Raw genomic sequence first — 27,021 nt, 5'->3', positions numbered from 1 at the left:
TCTGGACACTGTAGCCTGGTTTCTGTTTATTTTAGCACTGGTCTGGAGCCTAGGAACAGAGTTTCAGGTTCCTGATCTAGATAGAACTAGTAGGGAAGATGCCAAGTGATTTTTCTTGAATGTGAAATATTTTGTATCTCTACCCAGCCTGCTTATGGGGTGATGCCACTGGTGTGCTGGCTGGTCGGCTACATGCGAAGTGATCTCCACATCGGTAACTCCTTACAGCTTTGCTCCTGAAAAATGCCTGAAACATTTTGTTTCTGCCTGTCCTCTGGTGCTGGTATGGAACAGGCTTGTGTTCTACTTCTGTCTGGTGCAGGCAGAGGAAAATGTTTATAGTGTTTTAATTCTTCAAAACTTTTGAAAATATACCTATTTTAGAACATCCAACTCTGTTGCATGCAATGTTTTTTTCTCTGGCTTGGTTCCTTCCCGAAGAAAAGGCTTTTTGATTTCTTAGTAAGTTCGCTACAGAAGTGCCAATGCTGCTTGCAGGCAGGGCCACAGACCTCCCTGCATCCATTTCCTGCGAGGTCTGTGGTTCCTCAGTGCTGCTCTCGCCTCTGCCATGTTTGCTACACACGATGCAGAATTTATTTTACTGCAGGTGCAGAATTTATCTGAGAGATGTGGAGCCAGCATGGAGGGCGGCAGCATCTGTTTCCATCTGTGGAGTTCAGCAATAGTCCTGTTCATGTGGGATAATTTGTGTAAAAAAAAAAAAAAAAAATCAGACTTGGACAAGTCTGTGCTATGAAGAAAAACAGCCTAAGTGAGGATGCATCTCTGTCCAAAATTAACTGGAAAACTGGAAAAAGGAGACTGGCTCACCCATTTTCTGTATCTGACAACATGGGAACATCACACTCAGTGGTTATACCAAGTGTGCAGGGTAGGATCAAGGGATGTCTCCTCGTCTCTGTTCCTCTTATTGGACATCCTTGTGTTTAAAGTCTGTGGACTTGATGCTTCCCTACATCTAGAATTTCCTGATTTGCAGAACTTCATACTTTCAGTTGGTGAAGTGACAAAGCCCCATTAAGAAATGAGAAGTGCTCATCTGAGTAGGTAATTGGCAAACATTTTGCTTGAAATTTAAAGGAAGTAGGAAGGAAAAAAATCTCAAATGAAGTTTTGTCTTAGGGCAGATGTGAAGCCCTTTCCTCATCATCTCTCACCAGGACAAGTTTTTACTGCTGTCAATTGCAAGCTGATCTCTTAATTTGTGTGTGTTTTTTTTTTTTTTTACTGTTTTATAAAGCAGAAATTGTAATGGAAGTGTGTCTCAGGAGCAGTCTGGAGGGGGCTACACGTGTGTCTGGGGTGGGGGGGATTATAGAAATAGGTGTGTCTTTTTTTTTTTTTTTGGTCTTGTTCCTTAGTGACCTCATGGCTACAGGTTTCAGTTGTGATCGACATCTGAGTACTACTAGATGTATTTGTTTTAATCTGATAGTTCAGGATGTCATTTATTGAAAAACAAGAAATCTTCTAATACATAACTGAGGTTTCTCTAGCTGGAGTTTTGAATATGCTTTTTTTTAAGCATGGGAACACGTGCTGCAGCATTACTCAAACAACCTATAGGTTTTCCATTGAATGGGACTTTAACACAGTAAATCCAGAGGGGTTTGGTGTTCTGCCATGTTTCCTTGCTATTGTGGTGGTGTTGCTCGCACACCACTGGTGAGCTGTAGGCTGTAACTGCATGCGTCACTGACTTTACTGGTGTGGTGAATATATAGCTATTATGCTTCCAGCTTCAGGTCTGGTTGTTCTTTGTGGCCACACTTTACGTCTTGGTTACTCTCAGCTGTTTTGGGAGGGGAGACCCCAGGTCTGTCCCAGCAGGGCCCCCCAGCTGGTGCCCAGCCCCACGTCCAGGCGGCTCTGGAAGCCCCTCAGGGAAGAGCCCCCCAGCCTCCGTGGGCAGCCTGTGCCAGGCCCCGAGGTGCTGCCTGAGGGGCTGCGGGCTGAGTCCTGCCTCTGGGCTTGGCCCTGGGCACCGCTGGCAGCTGCCTGGCTCCATCCAGAGCAGGGCTCCATCCAGACAGTTGGATGCTTGTGCCTGTTTTTAACATTTACCCCTGCAGATAGGGTTACAGTAAGCTGTTATTTTCTGGAAGCGTGTGAAGATCAGGGTGATGGCAGAAGACATCTCTTTGCCCTGCTGAAGCCCACTCCAGAGAATTCACCCAAGCTGGAAGGGTGGACAGGGGCTGTCAGGAGGAACAGATGGTTCTTATTTCTAATTTTACAGCGTTTTCTCCCCTTCCCGCACCCCCTGTGGTCAGATTAAATGATTTCTTTTATTAATTCCAGTGACTTCTGTAAACAGACTGTGTAAATATACATAAACAAATGCCAGATCTGCCTTGGTTTGTACATTTGAGAGCAAATCTCTGGCCAGGGGAGGAAGGAGGATAGAAGCGCGGATCGCCTTTTATCTTTGCTGGAGTAAACCTGTCCCCTGGGCTGGGGGTGTGTGCTGGCTCTAAAGGGCAGGGGCCCCAGCATTGCAACGTCTGGGAGGCTTGAAGCCTGCAGTTGTTGTTCCAGATGTTGTATGGTCTTTTAAAATTAAAGAATAAACAAGAAGCTATTAGTATTCCTGATGTGCAGCTGAGAGGATGTGCTGGTGACTGGCAGGGAGGGAAGAAGCTCTGTGGCCGCGTTGGGCTGGGGATAGAGGAATAAGCTGTCGGAGGTACATTCCTGGCATGAAAAAAGAGAGTATTTGCTAGAGTATGGGAGAGGCTTTAGCAGGTTTTTACTCTTCAAGATTTCCTTGTGGCGAGGGGTTTAAAAAAAAATGCAGTCAGTTTTCATCAGAGGTTAGCAGTGGGATTTCTCAAGAACCTCTGTTGGCATCTGTGGTTTTTAATCTCTTTAAAAGGTGAAGAGGTAATATTTGCAGATGACACAGCTCCTGAAGCCAGTACTAATGAAGCTGGTTAGGTGGTTTCAGAGGCGTTTCAGAAGGCTGCAGCAATGTTAGGTTATTCTGTAGCACAGCAAATAGAATGCTCCATGGATGTGTGGAAGATCGCCTGATGGAGGGAGGTGTTTGACACATTCACTTCCACTGATCTGCGTTAATTCTTGGCTACACTGGGCAAAACACTCAGCCATACATTACTGGATGAGTCTTCATTGGCAGGTGGGATTAATTGAATCATTAATTGGTTTTAGTAATGGAAGATATAGTGAAGGGAGAATGGGAATGCCCAGTGGGGTCCAAATCTCTGTGGTAACATCACTGAAGACAAGGTTAAAAAAAAATCTGCTGAACGTATACTCAGGGATTTTTCACTGCTGTCATTAGGAAGTGATTATCTGCAATTTACAATGGTGCTTGTTTTACATTTGATTTTAGCAGCTCCAGCAGGAAAAGGAGAGTCTGAGGGGAGGACAAATGACAAGCTTGTTCTCCTGGAGCAGTGCAGCTCAGATAGGCTTCTTGCCCTTGGCATCTTCTTCACTCCACACCTTGCAAAATAGTTCCAAGATCGTCTGTCCCCTTTATGAACTTGGAGAAGGGAGGAAAAATTCTAGATATGAGAAGACTTGGGACTGAAAAGCTGCTATGGGAAATGGCACTCTTGGATGTACATGCAGCAGTGCTGGATGTGTTTTGGGAAAACCAGTGAAGTTGGCTGTCTGTCTGCAGATGGAGGTTGATGGGCTTCAGTGGGAACACCTACCTTCTACTCTGGTGCAAAATAAATCCCATTCAGTGCAAACTGCTGTGGTACATCATTTAAGCTCTTCTGTCTTTATGCTGAATATCAATTAAAGCTCCTTGGATTGGTTTTGAGAGTGTATGAGTGTAGCGTCTCAAAGCCCTACCTACCTTTTTCCGAAGTAGGGATAACCTCAATACTTAAAGGAGCAAAATTTTGTAAAACACTGAAAAGCTCTTTTAAGCCAGCAACACAATGCTTTAATTTCCTGTTGGATAAAGCCTCGGCAAATGTAAAATATTAAGTGGTCAGATGAATACAGGGATTATCCTTTTTTGGGAAGGGTGGAGGTGGGGATGCCAGCTCAGCCACTCTGTCCAACCCATTGTCCATCAAAGCAGTTGATGCCATTCCTCTGCTGCCAGGATGGATGCTGGAGCCTTCTGCTTGAAGCTTGTGACATTGCAGCTCGGTGGGTGGAGGAGCTGGATTTGTTTTACGTGCTGTTCTGCAGTTGGGGCCCGGTGGGGCTTCTGCGATGGGAAGGGGAGGCTTCTCTGCAGCTGCAAGTTAAAGGATAAACAAGAGGAAAAACAAAGATGTTAGCACAGTTTGTGCTTGGTTGGGCTGTCCAGACACTGAGCAATGAAAACAGACCAGATGTGGCGTATCTGGTGTGAGTGGTTTTGGCAGTCCTCTGTGGAGCACCATCCTTCCCAGGCCTGCACACTCAGCTGGGTGCAGGACGCGATGGGCTTTCCCTCTGGAGACTTCACTGTAGACCTGAGTTTTTTAATTTCTTCTTCCTTTCTTAATGCATTCCCTTGAGGAGAAGGAGAGTTGAGCAATGGTTGTGGCTCATCTTAACAGCTTCCATACTTGCATGGAACCAAAAAAAAAGCACTTTTGCCAAAGCTGTGCAGGTACCAATGCAATGTAAGATGATGATCACCTGTCCTCCCATCTGTAGTAGTGCCGGAGGACTGCAGAGTTAGTGCAAATATTAATATTTCTCTCTTTTTGCATTATTTCAAATATACAAAACCTACACCTACCTACAAAACCTAAACCTACCTTCCAAACCTACAAAAGTTGAACATGTCCATGATCATGCAGTTTGTAAAGGGGGAGTCATGCAAAAATGTTATAAGGGGTGTGTTGATGTCCTGTTCTGGAAAACAAATCTAGAGTTTAATTTTGACTTTAAAATGAATTGAACGTTGTATATGTATAGCATAACCACAGACACACTGTTGAAGATGCCATGCATAGAAAAATCACTAAATAAAGGATTCTTTGGAAAAATTTAAATACCTTGACTTTGGCTGGGAGATTTCCATATTTTTTTCATTCAGTGTTCTGAAAAATAAATAGATTAGATCAGGAGTTAAGTCAGCTCTTTAGCTACAGGTTTCTTATCAACCTTTCATTATTTCATCTTTTTTTTTTTTTTAAATAGTCTTGAAGTTTTGTTTTTGTTCTTTTTTTCTTCTGAATGATGTTTTGTTTGAATACACTTCCAAGATTCACTGTTAATGGTGGGTATTAGGATTGAGGGATTATCCCAACATCGTAGTGCCTCATTGTTTGACAGGGAAGTGGGAACTGGGGGCGATTAGCTGCTTCTAAAGGGATTTCAAAGGGGTGTGGGAAAAGGAAGAGCTGCAAGCCTCCTGTGTGCTGACAGTGAGTGTCCATCGAAGCCTGGAACATAACCTCAAAGGTCTCATACCTAGAAATTAGTGGTGGTGGTGGTTTTTTTCTACTTTTTTTTTTTTTTTTTTTTCCTCCCTCTGGTGCTCCTTTAAACCCTAGGTAGAGACTATTCAATGCAGATAGGATCAGCACAGCTTCATGTTTGTTTGCTATGGAGATGCAAATATTTAGGGAAACTTTGCTTAGCAAATACATGAGTAAATCCACCTTTTTTCAGCTCTAAAGATATTTATGTCAGAGGGACCTTGAAATATTTGAGTGCTCTGTCTAGAGGGAAACAGTTGGCTCTTGAGAAGAACTGTTAAAAAAAAAATCAGAAAAAAAACCACGTTATTTTTGGTGTGACAATGTAATATATGAATGCAATTAAACAGCATCCTGATTTTCCTCTTTTGCATCTCATCTTCATGCTTACAGCTTTACTAGTGAAGTTCATCTTGTTTCCAAAGCTCATTGGCATGTCCCTGAAAGGGCTGGGAACAGCCTGGCTTTGTTTTCCCATGAGTTGGGGGGAAATGATTTCTCTTCAGCCAGTGAGTCTGGGGGAGGATATGGCCGTGTTAGGCAATGTGCTTTAAATCGCGGGACCATTACTACTTGGTCACTTGGTTAATGAAGCTTTACATAGTTTGTGTACTTAATGTTCCTGGGAGATTGAAACGCTCTTAAAAAGCAAATCTGTCCAACAGCCCTATCCTTCTACAACATAAATTAAAATATGAAGTAACCCGATCTGGCTAGGTGATAAGCTGAGTGTTACTGGAGAAAACAAAGCCGCATCTGCTCAGTGTACTGATGTGATTTTGTGCTCCGTTCTGGAGCAGAGACCTTTGTCTGGATAAAAAGTACTTGGCTTACACAGATTTTTAACTGAAGTCTCTCAAATTTTATTTCTGTTATTGCTCACATTGACTTACCTTCAGCAAGTAGGGTTTTTGGATAGAGGAAGACTGAGAGGAGGAAACTGCATGCTTACAGCTGAAGTAAGGGGTAGGAGTTCAAGCATGAATGCATCCAAAAACTTCCTAAAGGTCCTTTTCCCATAGGTGTTTTCCAAAGTAAGCTCTGCTTACTCTAGCAGTACTTTACCACCGTATATACTGCACTTTAAATTATAGGACTGCCTTTTTCTCAGCAAAACCAGCTATTCCAGGAAAACAACCCGCATCTTCCCCCAGGCTGTCAATTTTTTTGTTCAGGTTTGTACCTTTTTTCCTACTGTTCTCACCACGTTTCAAAAATTAGCAGCACTCATCTGGATTTCTTTATACGCCTATAACAATAAAAAGTAATAACAATAAAAAGTAATAACAAAAAAGTAATAACAATAAAAAAGTAATAACAGTAAAAGTCCATTGCTGTTTTTAATCAACTGAAAATTAACTTTTTTCTTCTGTCTTTTGCTTTGCAAAGAGCAATTGAGTTAAAATGCTCAAACAACTTCTTGCAGAAGTAGCCCAGGTCTGGAAATGATTAATGCTATTGTTAGTATTGATTTAAGTCTCTCCTGTTGTCATCTGTGTAAAATCTGGCATGTCTAATCACAGGCTGATAGCTTTTTATAGCAACCCTTTCCTTTGCCTTGGTTTATGTGAGGAGACCTGAAATTAAACTATATTGGGTGCACTGAAAAACTTTTTCTTAAGAAAATTTCCTCACGTCTGAGCAGGCAGCTGGTAGTAGAAGCTGTTGAATGAGCTTAGATGTGACTCTGACTTTTTATGAAATACAAATTTTATCTCCTTTAAAGTTTTTTTTTTTTTTTTTCCAGATAAAAATAATATTATTGTATTCATGCAAGTAATTTACAGCAAAATACAGGGTTATTAGACCATGGTGAAAGGAAATCTGAGCATGCGCTCAACTTGTCCATAAATTTGAAGTTCTCTGAGGTTTGTTCTGCTTTTGGAGTAGGCTGTGAATGAAACCATTTCCCAAATCCACCCACCAAGTCTTCAGAGCAGTGAGACATCCAAGAAGGTTGTTGCTGTCCGTTTGCTCATGCAGAGGGAGGCTGTTCCATCCGGTATCATTCCATTTACTTTGTGTGCTAAAGCCTCTTTATGACAGTGTGACAGGAGGCTCATGGAAATTTTCAGTGTGACTCAGGAAACCGTAGCCATTAGTTTACTCTTTGCAAACATGAGGCAGTTGTGCTTCTGGTTCTGGAATGCATCTTAGGAAGTAACTCACCCAAGAATTTGGTCTGTGCCCTGTCGTGCCCCGCATAGTTTCTGAACACTTTCCTCTCTTTCTGCTTGGCTGGATAGAAGAAGGAAGCTCTCTGCGGTAATGACAGTTCTTGTTAGCGTTATCAAAAAAGTCAGCCAGAGGGAACCAGGATTCAAACACTCATCTTCACCTCTTGTGGGTTTTGGCTTCTGCAGTCAGGTGTGAGGTATCCCTGTCAAGGAGATCAGAAGATGCAGGACTTCCCTTCCATAACTCAGGAGGCTTGTATGTAGGAAGCCATATGTTATTAATTCCTCTATTCACTGGGCTGCTTCCGTCCCACCCTTCCTGTTGTATTGCTAAAATATTGGGAACTGTGCAGGTCTCGATTGCCTGCTTTGAATGTCTCACTTCACCTGAGAAGATCTCAACAGCCGCTGAGTTGTCCTACTGCCTCTCCTGTTCATCTGCTGATCTACAGTAACAAAACACCTTGATTTAAGACAAGAGATGAAGTCCTTGGAAAGCTTTCCATTTCTGGCACTCGTTATTTTCAAGCTAGAAACACTCAAGTAAGGTTTTTCACTTATATTCTGGTGTGAGGGTCTATAATGAGAAGTCCAAGTGGGTTTGAAGGTTAGAAGGCAGTGTTGATGGTATGTGCATTTTTGATGAGTGAAAATCCTTCCCCCATTTCTCCAGCATGTTTATAGTGTTTCCTTAATGTGGACAGATCCTGGGTTTGCCTTTTTTTCTTCCTTCAGAGGCTTGTGCTACTGCTGAATCTCATTCACTAAAATGTTTTGTTCATGAATTTGTGGGGAGACCCACGAGGGTGTGCATTGTGCCACAAGATTTCTGTGTCATTGTGGCTGATGTGTGCTGCTGCTGAGGGCTTAAAATTAATCGGTTTTATTTTTTGGTCTATGACTGAACCTATTAATTACTTTGACAATATATATCGATGCCTTCATTTGATATCAGAAGTTTAGTGGGAAATGGTAGGCTTTAAAAAATATTTATCTGATCAGGCTATCAAATAAGCAAATCTAGAATTTGTATGATTTGGTATCTTCGTTTTTTTGTCATTTCTGTTGCACTGAGTTACACAAATCCATCTGGGAGTGATAAATGTATTGATGGCTTTAGCTAGCTCCTTGCTCAGGAGGGAGTGGTGACAGTATTTAGGAAGGTAGAAGTAAGAAGCTTATCTTCCTGGGCGGTGTCAAGCAGATTAAATTATTCCATTTTCCAACTGCTGGCTTCCCATGAGCTGCCCACACTTTTCCAGTTTTTTACGTTTAGACACCCTGATGTTTTACTAATGGTGAAATCTGAAGACTGACATTTGGGGTTGGTGTGGTGGTAGTTTCCCTTGACCTCTGAATGAGGAACCCATCTGGGGAACAAGGAGACACGGTTATACTGCAGTGAGCTTTTGGAGAAGCAAAGCCCTTGATGCTCTAGGCCACCAGCAGACTGAAGAGCATGATGCTCTTCAGCTCTGATGGAGTGTTTGTAGGTTGAAGGAGCCTTAGGTTTGGATTTGACTATCACTGAAGGTGATGGAAGCAAAGGCTGGAGAGTGCCTTTGGGATTTGACTGGGCGCGGGGTGCTGCTCGGGCAGTTGCTGAAGGCTGCTGGCAGGGGGTTCTGCAGTGACCTCCCTGCAGCGTCCTGCACAGTAACCCTGGGGCTGGTGAACCTACTCCTTGTGAAGTGAGTGGGTTTTCTTTTGCCTTGTCTGGACTTTGTTCTGTGTTTCTGCAGCTGTTCCTAATCCACAGTTCTTTCCTTAAAGGCAGCTCTGACTTCTTGAGTGTCGTGACCCCTGACCATCTGGGAAATAAAACGTATTTCTTTGAGTAGCTTCCACCAGCCTGCTCAGCCTGTTCTTTACGATATAACTGCCACCCTGTTCAACTCCTAACAAGGTGAATTAATTGGGGAGTTATTAGGGTTTGCTTGCATTCCTGTCATCAGGAACAAGTCACTACCATTTGGCTTTATATGGAGTGGTAGTACAGCCTTTGTGTCAGACCAGCAGATAAGCTCTAGAAATGAACGTCCCTGTGAATGGTCTTTTCTTTTGTTAACATCTAATGTTTTGTTTCCACCAGGGCTCTTCTCGGAAAACATAGTTTGTAGGAAACTTGTTTGATGTTACATTGCCTCAGCAATATCCCAGGTGGTGTTTAGTCTCACTTCCAGCTGCGAGGTCGGTAGCTTTTGAAATCTTTCCTTTATAAAGTAGCAGCAAAGTGATGTTCTTTGTCTGGAGATCTCCCTCTGACACAAAATGGTAAGGAAAGGTTGTGCACACGTGCATTTTTTTAATATATATATATATATAAATAAATCCAGCCTGTAGCCTAGTTAGGGAGGAGTTTTGATGTACAGATAACTTTCCAAATCTAGGTTTGGTGTTGATTTTTTTTTTTTTTTTGAGCCTGACACAAAGCAGATTTGTCTCTATTGTAGTCTGTCCTTGCATTAACCAAGGATGTCAGATCTTGAAGCTGACTGTACTCAGAAGCCTGGAGTTAGCATCCCCTTTGAAGTGTCAATAGAGAGCACCCAGTTTCATTTTTTTGTTAGTGGTTTTCTGACATAATCCTATTGAGCTGTTTCTGTGGGAAAATGGTCGAGCTAAGCCATGCTTCCTTCTCAAGTATGCTTTCTGGTTTTGCTGAATTCTCTCTCCTTAAAATAATCACTGTGTCTAGAGATTTGGTGCCTTTCCAGAAAGGATGTGTAGATGTACATGAACTTGGGTGTTTTAATGTACCTTTGTAACCTTCACGAGTGTTTTCGGTGTGTGCATTTCATTCTCCAGGTGCGGGTTTGAAGGCACTCACTAGCTGCTGTCGTGAGTGGAGAACTTAAGTGCAGTTCCCTCTCTGCTTCGAGAAAGAACATAAAAATGAGAGAAACTTTGCTTCTGACTTTCCAAAACATATTTGAAACATAAGTCAGCGGCAAGCTTTGTTTTGGAAATGGCCTCGCTCCAGCAATGGCTTTGCCAAGCCTGTTTATCCCAATTCCTTCCTCAGCTTAATAGGCTGAGAAAGTAAAACTATTGTGTGGGTGGCTGGTTGAAAACGGTCCTTATGGATATTGCTGTAATTTGTTTCACAAATAGTGATAGCTTGTACATAAGCCTGTAATTCACATAAAATGCATTAAGGAATAGTGTGAAGGCATGGGAACTGCTACTTGAGATCCAGGCAGGGCTCTGGCAGGAGGAGAGACAGGCTGGTGGAAAAGGCAGAGGTTTCTCAGTGTGATGGAGAGATGGAAGGTGTGGAAGCTCTGGGCTGTGCTGAATGATGCCATTCAGATGTGCTAGAAGTTAATTCTCTCAAACAGTTATTGAAGAATGCAAAACTTGCTAAGTACTGGAGAAAAAAGAAAGCTGTCCTGGCTGCCCTGAGCCAGGTGATGGATGCGAACAGCAGCAGCGCTCTTTCCAACTAGCTGCAGCGTTAGTTATGGCCTGTGTCTGAAAAAAATCTTTGCCTGGTGAGTGGGAGGTGGAAGGGCAGGGGCAGGAGGGAGATAAACCACCGAATTCTCTGGAATTTGGATGGTTTCAGGCTAGGAAGATGTTATCGCCTCCTGCTGGTTGTGAAGACAGCACTGGTCTGGACAACTTGTCTCACTCCTAGAGCAGCTGCTGGATTTGCTGCTCTGTATAGTCGTTTAATTTAACATGTTTATAATTAGGCTCAACAGCACAAGTTGTGTATTTTTGATGTCTGATTCAGATAGGAGCAAAGTTAGGCATTAGAGCTGCTGCGGGTTATGAGCACATGGAGGCGAGGGGACAGCCCAAAGACCCTCATGTAACAGGAGCTGGGGGCTGCGTTGTTGGGCTGGGTCTAGAGATGGGAGCGCAGGGGCTGCTCGGTGTCCCGCCAGCCCAGGCAGGCCTGACCCACGTCCCCTCTGCTGCCTGTGGCCGGGTGCTTGGGCTTGTCACTCGGGTTTGCTGGCCTTGCAGAGCCCTGGCACTGCACGTGCAGGACATGTGCAGGTTGAAAGAGCGAGGGGCCAGAGCACAGCGCTTCTGGGGGAGCTCGCGCTGCCCCCGCACAGAAGAAGAGCGGACCTCAGGAAAGCCCTGCACTGCCTTCCCTCCCTGCTAAAAGGCTTCTCTGGTTCAACTTTTTTTTTTTTTTTTTTTCCATGGCAAGTGAGTAAAATCTGCATGTCCTTTACATACATGGCTTTGCCGTTCTCAGCAGATCACCTGGTACTCACACAGCCTGTTTGCAAGGCACTGCAGCACAATCTGATGAAGCTTGTTCTTCTTGCAAGAAGTTACATTTCACAGTTGGCCAAACATCACATACAAGTAGCTACACCTTCATTTTGTTGCTATTTAAACTTCTGCTTCTTTTGTGACTTATTTTGTCACTTTAACTTGAATCCTATGAGAAAAACATGACAGTGGGTCAGGTTTGGTTTGGTTCCTCCCAAGATACTTTACCCAAGAACCAGCTGTAAGAGAGGCATCTTACCCCATTGCCAGGGATGGGAAGTGCTGCCTATACACGGCTCAGCTGAATGCTCTTCGGTGGATCTCTGACCTCCTGGTGCCACCAGTTCTGCTCTGTTGTGTGGGCTGTGCTGGTGGCTGCTTGCTTCAGTTCCTACTGGGTGGTAGCTGCATCTCCTGCAGGAGGCACTTGGTTGGAAAACTGAACCTCGCTGTGGCTCCAGGGTCCCTTGGGATGGGGATCGGGTGGGAGCTGCCACATTTAAGGGATTGCAACTGCTGAAGTCACTGGTGGTGGGGTCATTACAGTGAATCAGTGGTGAAATGATTGCTTCTTGGCAGTTGCCTTGCCTTCTGCTGGGAATAAAGGGCAAAAAACAGCTTGCTCTCGTTTGGGGGAGAGGTAGGCAGTAAACCCCAACTCTACAATACCTCTTGAGTCGAAAGAGCAACTTGGTTTGACCCATAGCTGTTGAGCACAGGCCATGGAGCAGTTTCTGGCCACTTCATACCAGCAGATGAACTTGTCAAGGATCCCAATCTGCTGTCACCCAGATCTTCTTGCCTTGGTGCTGATGCTGGTAGCAGGAGGTAGCTTTGCAGTCTGGGTACATGAACAAAATAGAGCCCCTCCCAAAATGGCACATGGAGCCCTCGATCATCTGTGATCCGTCTGTACTTGCCTTTTTAAAACAAGCTTTTATCATTTGTGCTGAAAAAGGGCTTTGAGGCTGCTTGTGCAGATAGGACTTCCGTGTTGTACATGGTATCTGTCTTTCCAGTCCCTAATGAATAAACACAGCTGGCTTTTTTGGGAAGTCAACTTAACATCTTTGCATCAAAGCTGTACAAATAAAGCAGCAAGCCTTACTGAATTATTGGACAACATTTTCTGATTTTTATGCTGATCCACACGCTGACTTCTCAACATCAGATGAAAAAAATGTGTTTTTTCTTTTTCTTTTCTTTTTTTTTTTTTTTTTAATTATTTCCTGAGGCTGCCTGCAGCCCATGCAGGGGAAAGCAACTTTCCCCTCCTCCCCCTTTGGAAACATGACTGGAACAAGCAGCCTTGATGACTTATCAATGTTGGATTATTATGCAATAATTTACTAGGCAGCCTTTTGCTGTCCGGACCGCCTACACTCCCAAGTCAATTGTGCCTTTGTTCAGGAGTGCTTGGAAGAATGCATGACCTCATGGGGTGGTGGGAGTTCATGTTCGTTCCAGTGTGCTAAAGGCTGCACCAGTTCCACCGAGTGTCCCAAACGCATTTCCTTCCTCCTGCCCTGTTTTGGTACGAATGCCTAGAAAAAGCAATCTGTACTTGTTTCTCCAGGGACTTTCTTAAAAATGCAAACACGCAACTCTGTGGAGCTCTGCGTGCCGAAATCTCATTTGGTAGAATGTGGTTTGTAATTAGGTTATGTTAAAATCCTTCAGACCTTTCTTGTTCACGACACACCTGCCTGAATCCCTGGGTCCTTCAGGAGAAGACAAGAAAATCAACCGAAGCTTTCTCATTACCACTTTTCACATGTGCTCCCAGGAAGGCCAGGAAGGTTCAGAATGAGATCTGTCGTCCATGATGCTGCATGGTGTTGTTTTTCTAAGGAAGATCATCGGAAAAGGAGAAACCCTGCATTTTCTTTTCTTTTTTTTTTTTTTTTTTCTTCATTCTCTGGCTATTCCATTTTATGTGCAACACCAGTGCTGTAATCTTCCTCCTCCACAAATTTTCCCAGAAAAGCTAGGGTGTAGTTACAACAGATATTTGCTCTAGAACTATAATAATTTCTTGCTTTTTGTCATAAGTTTGGCCATTTCATGTGTATGTGATGCAAGCGACATAACTTACCAGTTATGTGTCTTGCAGGTGTTGGGCTGATGTTTACTAAACCTATTTTATTCCAAAAGAGCAAGTTGCTCTGGAAGTTTCTCATTCTCCTATCCTTCCAACTACTGTCCTGCTTTCATTGCTTGTCTGCATGCTGGAAAACCCTTTCCCATTCTGCAGGATGGGATAACTCCTTCTTAAATACTGCCTTTGCACCAGTGGTCCCTGTGCCTGTGCTCTAGGGAGGGTTTCTAGCATGGAAGGCTGCCCAAAATCATGGCAGTAGCTGAGTCTGGAGTAGTGGACTCAGGAAGCAGCAATCAGTCTTAAATAAGAGCTCGCTAACTTGCCAGCATCAGTGTGTGTGTTCCTTGCAGCTTCCTGCTCGTGTAGGGTCGCAGTACCTCTGCTACGCCCTGTACGTGGTGGGGGCTGCTGCCTCCTGCTATTGCTGGTAGTTCTTCATTCCTCAGAGAGGAGCAGATAAGTGTTTCGCTGCCCTCGAGTCTTTTGCTGGTTCAACACTGTGCTGGATGATGGGTGGTGGTTCAGGAAGGCAGAATGGAGTTAGGAGGGAGAACAAGAAGGGTGCATGGCTGTGAGTGCCTTCCAGTTCTGTGGGCTGGCAAACCTGGCCTTTTGTCCTGGGGCTGAGAGTGGGACGGGTCAGACGGGTCAAAAAGCAAAAGGAAATGCCAGGGGTATTGAGAGCTGCTCGCTCTGTCTCGTCATTGTGAATTGGAAATGAAATCTAGTAACAAAGTAATAAATATGCTACCGTGTTGTCTTCAGGTCTTTTAAATTTTACATGGAATTGTCGTCAGCAGGTGTCTCTAAGAAAAACGCTGCTTGAAACCAGAGCTAACCAAAAGAGAAACATTCAGAGCAAAGCTGAGCTGTTCCATTACTATTCAGGGAATTTTGCTGAAAATACTTGTGCAGAAGTTTGACTCTGCCTGACGTGGTCTTCTCGGACAGACTTTTATCCTCAGCAGCAAAACTTAACAGCTGCATTTTAAAGCTTACTGCTCTGGGGCTGTACTGAGTTGCAGAGAATAAAGGAGAGGGAGCGTGAGCTCTTTCTGAAGCCATGCAGAGGATGTGAGCGGACCGATAATGAAGGAGGCAAGTGTCGGTCGGGGCTTATCTCAAAGGCATCTGCTCACAATCCAGTGCTTGTAGTCAGAGTGCCAGCTGGCGGGATGCTTTCCTGATGTAAATTATCCATCCCTTCTGAGGGGCCTGAGCACAAGGAGGCCTTTTGTGTCTAGGGATGAATTCCTAACTTGGGGGGAAAGGGAAGAGTTTCTTGTAAAGATCTAAATAGCATTTACTTAAATTTTCCAGGCTATCCTTATGGTTTTCAGCATAGTATGTGTCCTGCTAGACCTTGGGACGCAGAAGTGGGAGATGACCCTGCTGACATCCATCAGCTTGCCTGGAGGTTGTGGCCAGCTTGACAACACGGTCAGGTTGCTGGGGGTAGTGTTTAGCAGCTTTCGGCACAGGGAACATCTCTGACACCATCTTCGCCCCCTCTCCCCCTTCACCACACAGGCTTGCTAAAATCTGGAACTGAAGTGCTTCCTTGAAGGCTTATCCGTGTGCCTGCTTTAAGAGACTGCTCGTATGTGAGACCAAGTGGACCAAACCGTGATTAAAAAAATGATCAACGTCTAGGAACAGAAGAGCAATAACTTCTTGTCTTCCAAATTAAACGTTTAGAACTGCCTTTCACCTAGTTATTGCTGTTGCCATGTCTCAGGGTAATAGTAGCATGTATTTATTCAGCCCTGCAAGACTCGAAGGCAGCCTGGAAGGCTTAGCTTTGCTAGCAAAAAGGCTCTGCAACCTTGAAGAGCCCTGCTAGTGGCCAGGCTGCTAAGCACAGCTTTTGCACTCAGTATAAACAGGGGGAAAACGTATTTCAACACTGTCAGCTGTCTTGGGTAAACGCTATTGTTCCAGCAGTATTTACCCGTGGCGAGCTGATACAGTGCTGGAGCACAGCCCTGCTGCGTGCACTAACTGCATTCCTGTGTCACGCCATCAGCAAGGCCTCTCAAGGAGTTCCAGTGCCAGCTGAAATGAATTTATTTTCACCTGGGCAAACCCGTGCAGTTTCCAGTGTGTTTTTGTTGGCCCATGGTGTAAAACTGCAGGCGGAGAAGGGGAGGGTTCTTTCCATTTAGCATGGGAGATTTCTGTGGAAAAATGGTTTTGTGCTGCCGAGAGTGCATTCTGCACGTGTTGTACCTTTAGCTTAGCTGTTTTTTGTTTTGTTTTGTTTTGCAGGGATCTGTAGGAGACCTGATTGGGGAACAGAGCTATAATCTAGTAGTAGAGAAGGGGAAAAAAAACGGGGTTGTTTGCGTGCTGTGGAGGTGGCATGGTTGTTTTTGTTGGGACAGCCCTGCAAACCTGACAATCTGTTTCTTTTTTTTGGGACATGCAGGCTGTGAGCTGCCCTTCCTGCTAGAGCATTTTGTGTTTGCAGAGTGTAAGCACAAGCCCGCTTCTCCTCTTCATTCGCTGGGTTCTTTCACCGCATTTCCTCCTTGAAGTCATCTTGATGAAGCCTGAACTTGTGTTTTGCTTCTATCTAGAGAGGCTGTCCTAGCTGAAGAAAACCAAGCTATTTGTGCACGTCTGGCTATCGGTTTGTGTCTGTGCTTGCCTTGAAGTTCTGCTTACCTGCTCTTCACCTTTTAGCACTCTTTGCCTTCGGTGAGGGGTTGTTCTTGAGAAGAGACCACATAGCAGGAGAAATGGGAAGCCTGTGAGGGTCTGATTTAAACACCTGATATATGCTGCTTCCTCCTCGCTTTGTGCTGAGACTCATACAAAAAATGCTTCTAAATAGAAAGGGGTTGCTCATCTCCTGCTTGAACTGGGCAGCAATTGGAGGCTTATCCCAAGTTGTGTTATGATGTTGAGTGTTCACACTTAGAATTTCTGGCTTCTGTGGAATCAATTTGTCGTCAACAGTGTGATTGCTTCTCACTTGTTGCCTTCTGAGTGTGAGGAGCTCGTGTCAAGTGGCTTGACCCCAAACCAACAGTGAGCTGGTATTGAGCAAGAGCCACAGATCGTGAATATCTGGCTTCCAGTCTTGTGCTTCGGTCATCATCAGCTTGTACACTATATAAATAGTAGTGAGTCTTTTGTAGGAAGTGCCGGGGAGAGAGATTGTGTCTGTACAATGCCCCAGTTGTCTTCCACGGCATACCCTAAAATAGCCCTTCTGGTAGGCAGGAGTATTGTCAGATTTAGCCTTTAAACATGAGCTTGGTCTTTTGTGTGTGTGTGTGTCCTTGCTACATGCCAGCATCAATTTGTCACGTGCTGTATGTACGTGTGTGTGCTGATGTGCTGAGTTCTGGATCCTTTAGCACGCTTTTCTTCCTGCTTCTGTGTTCCCAGTGGTCAGAAAGGACAGCGAGTCATCTGCACCGGCCATGCAGTGAGCGTGCCTAGCACGGACTGCTCCTGGTGTCCTGCACACGGGAGCTGCGGCCACCGACCCAAGCCTGACCACTTGGTGTCTCCAGCCCGAGTATCGTGTGTGCATCTTGCAGCCGGTGTGACCACAAGAAGGGGCTTCAGCACAACCCTGGGGCAAGGCTCCCACCTGCAGAGCGGCACCTGCAAACCCCACGTCTCACGGAGAGATGGGGAGATAGAACATCTTGTCTGGAGTCGCTCATTAACTCCAGTTCAAAGCCTACCTTGCATGAAGCTGAGCTGATTTAAGTCAGGCTAGGTATGGAAGGACTTCAGTTGCAGGTGGATTTTCATTGCAGTCAGGTTTTTGCATATGTGCTTAGAGGCGCACACTGTTCCCATTGCCTTGTGCTGCCTGGTTTGTTTTAACTTGTGCAGTGAACCACTCTTCAGCAGGTGCAAAGCCTTGTGTTAAACTTTAACACAGTGTAGTTAGCTCATTTTTACAAATTGAGGTTAAATCTGCATGACCTCCAGGCAGAGAGAGCCTGAGTCTTGATCAGTTGAAACTCTTCTGGTGGCTTTTTTTTTGTAAGTGAAGAGCAGCGGCTGCTGCAGGCTGTGCTCCGAGCAGTGTTTTTCTCGGAGGTGGTGGGAGGGTAGAAGAGCGCGGCAGAGATGAAACTCCTGATGATTTGTCCTAGACAAACCTCGCCTTGTCCTTGCGTGCTCCCAGCTGCGTGCTGGTGGCTGTGCCTCTCACGTTTCCATACGGCTGTTGGCTGCCCGCGGCAAATCCAAAATCTAGCATGCATTTAGCTCCGGGATGGGGTGATCGCCCACAGCCTGCTGGCCAAGGTGCAGCAGTAACAGCTAGCAAGCAGCTTGGCCAGTGCAACATGCCTGCTCCTGGTGCAGGAATGCCAAGGTGAAGAATGCAGCAATGTGAAGAGGCTAAAGGTTTTCTTGTGGGTGTGAAGCCCCTCATGGCTGGCTTAGTGCTCAGGGGTGGGCACTCAAGTCAGCAGAGAGAATCTCAACAGACACAAACTGTTAATGTATCTGTTGTAATCTGTCATCCTTTGGGCATACGGACATTATCAGTGATGCCTGTAGAAACGAATTAGAGCTCACGAGCTGTGTGTTTGGTTGCACTGAAATCCATAGATCTGTTTATTTATCTACTCAGTCTTCCTGTTGACTTTCTCCATTGGTATCTTCACCTTGTCTTTGCTGGGAAATACAGTGCTGGTGCTACTGGGCACTGCTCATCCTACTGGATGGTCCTAGAGGAGATGTTCTAAACAGAACTGTGGTGCAGTCTCCTCAGTCTTTGTTTTAAGTTGAGTCTTTCTCATGACTTTCTCCTCTCACCCGCAGGAAAGGCCTTCGACATCACATACGTGCGTCTGAAGTTCCACACCAGCCGGCCGGAGAGCTTTGCAATCTACAAACGCACCAGGGAAGATGGCCCGTGGGTGCCCTACCAGTACTACAGCGGGTCCTGTGAGAGCACCTATAACAAAGTCAATCGGGGTTTTATTCGGACTGGAGAGGATGAGCAGCAGGCACTCTGCACGGATGAGTTCAGTGACATCTCCCCTCTCACTGGGGGCAACGTGGCTTTCTCAACGCTGGAGGGGCGACCCAGTGCCTACAACTTTGACAACAGCCCTGTGCTACAGGTACGCGAGCGGGAGCATATCAGATGGTCTGGGCTGAGTTCTTTTGCTTAGCTGTCATGGGTGGCAGCTTTGTGTGAACTGTGGGCTGCACTTACAGCCCTTATTCAGCCTGAAGGACCGTTGGACAGGTAAGTTGGGTTGAACGATCCGAAGAAATGCATTTGAAGAAAGAGTAAACTCTAGACTCTATCAAAAGTAAGTTTATGGTAAAAACAACAACAAAAAAAAAAAATTAGTGGCATGAAAGATGACTTTTAAGAGGCTTAACGGAAATTATTGGATACTTACCTCTGCCAACTTAGAAGGCAGTTGTGTGCATCTTGCTGTTTCAAAAAGACCAGGAGATGGTAGTGCCTGTATCAGATTGATATTTGAGGCATTTGCATGTAGATTTTGAGCATGAAAGTTTAAGAAATGTGGTATTCTTCTAAACAATTAAAGGATTATTTGAAACTCTAACTTGTTCTATCTCGTGTGCTGTGGTGGGGGGAGCTTGGTTTTATCTACAGCATTTAGTTTCTCTTACAAAAGGCTTGGATAAGGGGTTTAGTGGGGGGTCTTTTGTTCTTACCATTCACAGCACTGGCTGGGTAGTGGTCTGGAGCATACCAGTAGCACCAGTTTATCCAGTTTACTCGCAATTTTCTCTGTGCTGCTTGATGACTTTTCCAGATTACATTGCAACAAAGAGCTCAAGCTGTGGAATTTGCCCCATCGGGGCTTGTCTCCTTCCTCTGGAGCTGTGACCGGCACGCCCTCGCGTCAGCCGTCCTTCCCTGTTCTCATAGATTAGCAAGAGCACACTGAGCTGTGGGCGCCCAGCAGGTACGGGGCTCGCCTGCCTCTGATCTGCAGCCAGAGGGCAGAAAAGCAGGGTCTGGTAAGGCTCAATTATATAAAGGAAAATAAAGATTAATGGAAAAGAGAAAAACACACAAAATGGAAAAGAGCCAATTTGGCCACCTTGTTCATGCAGCTAGACCTTGCTGTGAGCAGAGTCCGGTCATTAAGGGTGAACAGAGATCCCAAGTTAGTGGTACGATGCGTGATCTTCCCATAAACTCCCATAGGAATGGAGACCTGACCACTGGTTTCCTAAAATACATGCAAACCTCTGGCATTGCTTTTCAGAACTGAAGTCAGTGTGTGTTTTGTGCTCAGCATTTCCCTGTGTTTATGCCAGTGTTTGTAATTCAGCAAATCTTCTTATTGTGCTGGTTAATCAGCATCATTGCTGCAGTGCAGTTGTACATGCATGGATGTTTTTCCCATATTCTTTATGGTGTTTGAAGGAAAGAAGTATTGCAAAAGCTGTAACAAGAACAGTGTGGTGCTAATAGTAGTCACAGGCTGAAGATGACATGGAATTTGGGGACAAGCTACGTTTGCTGGCTGTTGCTGGAGGAGGGTAGGGTACTGTGCTGAAGATGCTGTGTAAATATTATGAAAAGCTCTTGTGTTGCAAGTCAGATCTGCCTGCCTGTTTTTCTTCCCACCCTCACTCATCTGTCTGTGTCTTTTTGTCTGGAGGTGTGTGGCTGCAGACGAGCATACCCTAAAGCTTTTTCCATTCTTGCTTTGCAAGAAAGCTGTTGTCAGCCGGTGAGGTATGTGAGGGCAGCACACAGGCCCCCCGCTCTGTTTGCTGAAGATGTTGCCCACGGCTTCCCGGCTGAGAGCAGCCAGCACCCGGGGAGGCACGGGGAAGGGGAGGCAGGGACAGGAGGGGTGTCTGGAAAACTTATCTGAACCGAGAGGATATGATGCGAGGCTTCCTGGGCAGGGACGCGTGAGCCTCAGAGGTACAGAGGGGGAAATGATGAGGCAGGAGCGTGCTGACTGATGAATGACTGCTGGCGTGACTTACTGAGTGTAAATACAGCTGCTAACGATACGGTGCTGACGTGCACTGGAGGGCTACGTCTGATGTGTATGTACTCTGATGGGATTTTTGTCTGCTCTAGGAATGGGTGACGGCTACTGACATCAGGGTGAGCCTCAACCGTCTGAACACCTTTGGAGATGAAGTTTTCAACGACCCCAAAGTTCTCAAGTCATATTACTATGCTATTTCTGATTTTGCCGTGGGTGGTAGGTGAGTAAACAACAAACCTATGTATTTGTTTGAAGCTTTTTGTCAGGATTACTGAAGTGCTTTAAAGTTTTTGATTATACTCACGTGGACCGTTAGGTTCCAGTCTTTATTGACTGTCCTAAGTCAAAAATGCAGTAGAATGCGTCTTGTGAAGCTTGCAAACACTACGTATTACCTATTGAGGCTATAAATTTCAGGGACATGCAGATTGAATATTTTATTTTCCTGATTAGATCAAATGTTAAGCAATCAGGGAAGGGGTACAAAAAGAGTGACAAGAATGTAAAATGAAAGGGAAAAAAACCTTTTTCTACCCAATGCTTTTTGTGGTTTTGCTTTACGTGTAGCCTAGAATAAAAGCAGAGATGTTGAGATTTTTGACATGCTACACCTAAATATTGGGGGACAAATCCTGCAAAGATCTGAAGCACTGTACAGTGCCATGGTTCTCTGTGGCCGTTTCCTTTTGCTAAAGCATATTGCAAAATGCTTTAATCTTAACTTTCTGACAGTAAAATGTTTTCATAAATAGAGTTGGGACCAATGGAGTGTCTCAGGTTGTTTGTAGAGAGCAGTCCTGAGACTGGGCTTTGGTATCAGTCACCTTGTGCTAATTTATTTCTTACCCTTACGAACGGTAGCATGTGGCCAGTGTGCGCATCTCTTCTTGGACTTTCATGAGAGAGATGCATACTAGTCTAAACCCAACATTTTTACTTCTCCTGCTCAGTTTATTCTACTTCAGTGTTGGACTTCAGAGGAGGCAGGTTAGCCTTCTTGCTCTTTAAATGCTTGCCTTGAGCATGCTACACCTGCTTGTTTCATAGTAACTGTGTTAGCAGTTTTGCCAGAGTCTTACACGTTCAAATATGTCTTGTCTCAGACTTTGAGATCTGGGCGTTGTTTTCTGGATTGCTCTGTGGGTGACCTGGATTGTTGAAGTTTAAATACCTGTTCCTTGTCTTGTTACCCAGATGCAAATGCAACGGTCATGCAAGTGAGTGCGTGAGGAATGAGCTTGGGAAGCTGGTCTGCAACTGCAAGCACAACACCTTTGGGGTCGACTGTGAAAAGTGCCTTCCTTTCTTCAATGACCGGCCGTGGAGGAGAGCGACAGCAGAGAGTGCCAATGAATGCTTGCGTATGTGTGAACGTGCCTTGCACGGAAATTGCTCATGGTTTTGGTCCCCTGCCTCTGTTGTCGTGCTGGTCTTGCATGGTTTTAAGGCTCAGCTCCAGTTAGCCAGTGCTAAGGGTCTTGAATACAGTTTCCCCAGTGGTTTAGGAATACATGTCCAATAAACTGCTTGTAGGATTTGTGCTCTCAAGATGGAGATGCTTTAAATCCCTCTTAATGCCTCTGGAAGTATCTCAGGTTACAGAGAGCCTTCAGTGTGAGTTTAGATAATGTAATAATCTAAGTTCAAATGCCTGCCCACATTTTCAGAGGAAGAAGACCAGAGCTTCCCTTAGAGGCAGACCTTGAACTGAAACAACCAAATGCTGTATTTTATCTGGCATTTAGACAGAATGTCCTGCTTGTTCTCTGATGAAGCGCATGGCTGCAGATGGGCTGTTACTGTTATCGTGTCAGCATTCAGATTCTCCTCAGGGATTTGCACACATAAGGCACTCTCAAAATGAGCTCAGATTCCTGTCCCAGAGTATAAGCTGATGAGAAAATAGAGCAAAGTCCATTTCCTTGTGCTACTCTGAGCACATCCAGGTCTTTTGAAGAATGTTGCCTTGGGTTTGTCATTCCTGTCCTGTAGGACCTTTCTGGAAGATTTGTACAAAGGGGTATCTCCTTTCTGGAGGATTGGAGTGACCTTTAGGAAAGATTTGCCACAAAAACTTAACAGCTTGTACTAGAAAAAAAGCCTGCATTTAGTATGCTGGAGTGTAAATGTCCTTTACAAAGCTCATTTGGTATTCTGACTTCCTCTTCCATTTGGATTATTGTTTTTTAGTTACTTGCAAACTGTTTCATCCAGTTTCAAGACTTGCAACAGTTCTGGGCTGCAAATGTGAATCTCCAGGACCAAATTTTTCTCAGTTTTGTGTCACAGACCAAAGCTCCTGCTAGTTTACTTTATGGGGAGCTTTTTCAGACAGAAAAGCTTTCTTCCTGTCTGACCTCTGTGTGTGCTGATAGTTCCCAGCTGTCTGGTGGAGACCTGTGGCTTCCCTTGACAGGCCACCGAAACCCAGCTCTCCTGCTCCCCAAACAGATGAAATCCATGATCTGCCTGCTCCCAGAGCAGAAACTCTTCGTGCAGCATGGGGTCAGCCCTTACTGATATCTTCTGGTGCTTGTTTGCACAGCTGAGATCAGTGTTGCTGTGTGGGAGGCAGCGTGTTGGCTGGAAGTGGCAGCCTGGCCCGAGGGTGCGATGCCGGGTATCTTCCAGCCCTGCCTGTCCATGGTCTCGGGTGCTTGGTGGCACTGCCAGTCATTTCCCTCCCCTAGGGGATGGACGGGATGAAGTGCTCGAGGTCTGTGCTGACAGCTGGTGTAGCCATGTGCTGGTTTGGCACATCAAGCCCATTTCATCATTGCAGCCTTGTACCTGCAACTGCTGCAAAAACACATTTTTTCCTCTTTCTTCTCACTGCTGCACAAATGTCTCAGGATGGTTAAAGGTTCTTTCTCCAAGCTGAATATTCAGCTGTGTGTAGTGGGTCTTGTGATGGCTGGGCTCTGGACAGCCACACACACACCACTCATGGATGATACCCTTTTTCTGCAGCTTGCGACTGCAATGGGAGGTCCCAAGAGTGCTACTTCGATCCCGAGCTGTACCGCTCAACAGGCCACGGTGGCCACTGCGTGGGCTGCCAGGATAACACTGATGGTGCCCACTGCGAGAGGTGCAGGGACAGCTTCTACCGCCTTGGGAGTGAGGAGGGATGTCTGCCCTGCAACTGCAACCCAGTTGGTAAGTAGAGGCAGCAAATATTTATGCACGGAAGTTCATGCAAGCTCTTCTCTGTTTTTCAGCTCTTGGCAAACTGTAGGGGTAAAAAGAGATTTTTTTTTTCTTTTGGCCTACACAGGAAATGTTTATTGGGTTGTATTATGGTTAAAATTATCCTTGGATCTAACTGGGGATGGGGTGGCAGGGGCAGATGGATCACCACTGCATCATTTCCTCCTTCAAATGTGCTCTAAAGTAGTTGTCTTTTTTTTTTCACAACTGTGTATGTGTTACCCTGGACACACCCAGCACTGAAGTGCTCGTTTAAATTCTTAATAAACAAGATTATGCGGGTGGATATTTCTGGAAGTTATTCATACTGAAGAATGGTAGAGAGCATTAGCAGCATCAATTTCTCCTACTGAGTATCTAAGCACTGTAAATATAAACTTCTGAAACCTTAAACACAAAAGGGGGTGAGAAAAAAACAAAGTTGACTCAAAATATGTAGTCAGACTCATTTTTTTTTAAAATGATTGGAAAAAATTCTGGCAGGAGAACCAACCTGTTGTAGCCAAGGGAACCACTTGACCTGTATGGAGCAATCCCATAACTACACCAGTCCCATGACAAATACGGGTGAAGGAAACAAAGGGTAACAGATAGTAAGATATGATGTTAGGTTCCAAAATAGAGTAGCTGGAATAAGTAATTGCTTGTGGCATGCCCTAAAAGCAGCCAGCAAGAGGTCTGGCAGGGTATGTCTCCTATCTAATTTGGTCAGAGAGTTGCACAGTTGTGAAACGTATGACCAAGAAAGGCCTCTTTCTTCTCCCTCTGCTCTCCCTGGTTCTTGTGCCTGACCTTATTTTACGGCGTGTTTGTGCACAGGGTTTGTGTCAGGGAGTGGGAGAAGGAGTGAGGTGATGTCTCAGGTATTTAAGGATGAATTTCAAAGGGCATTATAACTTTAGCCATCAGCTTGTATGCCATGGCACACTGTCACCCCATGAGTATTTGAAGCCCCTGAATCAGTTTAGATGTTAGTTTTCCATCTGATTAGTGTTTTTTCCTAAGTATTCAATAGTGGGACTGCAATGGATATTTAAACTCTGCATATGGTGAAGGCTTTGTGAGTTCTTCTCTCTCTTCTGTCTGACCTCATCATATCACAACTTTCTGCTTTGCTATAATCTTCCAGTGTGGATCAAAGTGGAAAGAAGCAACTATTCCTGTATTTTTATATACTTTTATTCTGGTAGTTAACTCTCACAATGCTGACAAATTGTAGTCTGCTGGCTGCATTGGTGCTTGGGAAAACAGTATTTTGTCTGCCTCAGATTAAAGAAACCTGTGCTACTGTTTGTGCAAGTCCCTTTCTACTTGTGAGCAGTACTTTTGAGGAATGTGTCCTGTCAAAAAAGATTTTTGCTATAGAATTTATTAAGGTTAATAGTGTCACATGCAGACTCTCTCTGAGGAGACAATTCAGTATTTAAATTCAACTCGGGAGTCAATGGAGAAAATTGTAACATGAGGGGGAGAAGAGGTCAGAATATCTCCTGGCAACGGGTAAATGATAATTAGAAAGAACACAGGATTTAGGGTATAAAATCTCAGAAAGGATGTGTTGCAGGGAAAGAAAAGGCAGGGAATTAGGCAGGCAAAGACAGCATTGAGGACAGAAGAGGAATAAGGAGGAGCATGCAATGAAAGGGTAAAGGTACATATAAAAAGGGTAGTTGGAAAGAATACTTAAAGCTGACAACAGTTTTGTTTTTGGAAAAGTAGGTAAAGGTTTGTCTCTTTAGAGTTGCAATGGAAAAACAGGGACCTGTAAGGCATCACTCACCAGCTTGAAGCTATGCCTCAGACTTTTTCTTGTGTATCTTTCATGCTTCAAGAGCTGAAGAAAATCACGAGCTCATACAGTTCCGTGGGTCTGTTAAGGTCCCTGTCCCTTGATTCCCCACAGGCTCCCTCAGCACGCAGTGCGATAGCTACGGCCAGTGCAGCTGCAAACCTGGTGTGATGGGTGATAAATGTGACCGGTGCCAGCCAGGTTTCCACTCCCTCTCTGAGGCTGGGTGCAGGTAAGGGGGAACTGCTGCTCTTTGGTGGAGGAACCTCTGTCTAAAAGAAAAAGCAGATACATTTTCAGGGCTGTGCGGCTTTAATGAATTATCCTCTCTCTTGTCTCTCTCAGGCCCTGTTCTTGCAATCCTGCTGGTAGCACAGGTGAATGCAATGTCGAAACAGGACGATGTACTTGCAAGGACAATGTTGAAGGCTTCCACTGTGAGAGGTGAGTTTCTCTTCCTGTGGCTTTGTTTCAAGAATGAGAAATATTTGAGCAATGGCCTGGAGTAAACATCAAGGAAATTAATTCTTTTTCCATTGCATATGCAGATGCAAACCTGGGTTTTTCCATCTGGATCCCTCAAATCCAAGAGGCTGTACCCCCTGCTTCTGTTTTGGACACTCCTCAGTTTGCACCAATGCTGTTGGCTACAGCATCTACAGCATCACCTCCAGCTTCCAGTTCGGTAAAATCGAGTCCGTCTTTGTATCTCAGGTTGGGCTGTAGACCAAAGCATGAGAAGCGATTAAAATCGTGCTCTTTCCTCCCTGTGTGGGATAGCAAACTTTGGGCAGGCAGGTACAGGATCCCTTTCTCGGAAGTGCTGAGTTACTGAAGTCAATGGGAGCTTCCCCGTCTTCAGGTTGTTTGTTCAGTTGGGGTGGAAGGAATTCGCTGCTTTGGCCTCAGGCACCCACTGTGCTTAACGTACACCTCACGGTTTTAAGTAAGTGTTGTAAAATTTTATAACAGAGAGTATCTGAGAAGGGGCATTTTCTCAATTTTAGAGCCGAATGAGGAGTTTGAGAGTATTATAATCATTTTAGATCCTGGGTTAAATGGCTCTGAATAAAACAGGTGGGTTTCTGATGGATGTGTAAGCTGT

At 44.9% G+C, this 27,021-nt stretch overlaps 1 protein-coding gene across 1 annotated transcript in view; it reads left to right on the top strand.

Annotated features, from left to right (window-relative positions):
• Nucleotides 1-27,021, top strand: part of LAMC1 (laminin subunit gamma 1) — a 62,318-nt gene that overhangs the window by 19,545 nt on the left and 15,752 nt on the right. Inside the window, exons 2-8 of the mRNA XM_032192485.1 lie at nt 18,738-19,042; nt 21,007-21,137; nt 22,112-22,278; nt 23,888-24,076; nt 26,031-26,148; nt 26,262-26,360; nt 26,465-26,601. Coding sequence (XP_032048376.1) covers nt 18,738-19,042; nt 21,007-21,137; nt 22,112-22,278; nt 23,888-24,076; nt 26,031-26,148; nt 26,262-26,360; nt 26,465-26,601 — 1,146 coding nt within the window. The remainder of the gene's footprint in view (nt 1-18,737; nt 19,043-21,006; nt 21,138-22,111; nt 22,279-23,887; nt 24,077-26,030; nt 26,149-26,261; nt 26,361-26,464; nt 26,602-27,021) is intronic.

This window comes from Aythya fuligula, chromosome 8 (assembly GCF_009819795.1).
Source record: "Aythya fuligula isolate bAytFul2 chromosome 8, bAytFul2.pri, whole genome shotgun sequence".
Classification (NCBI taxonomy): domain Eukaryota; kingdom Metazoa; phylum Chordata; class Aves; order Anseriformes; family Anatidae; genus Aythya; species Aythya fuligula.
The sequence above is the reverse complement of the archived record's forward strand: the minus strand, read 5'-3'. Positions and strand labels throughout refer to the sequence as shown.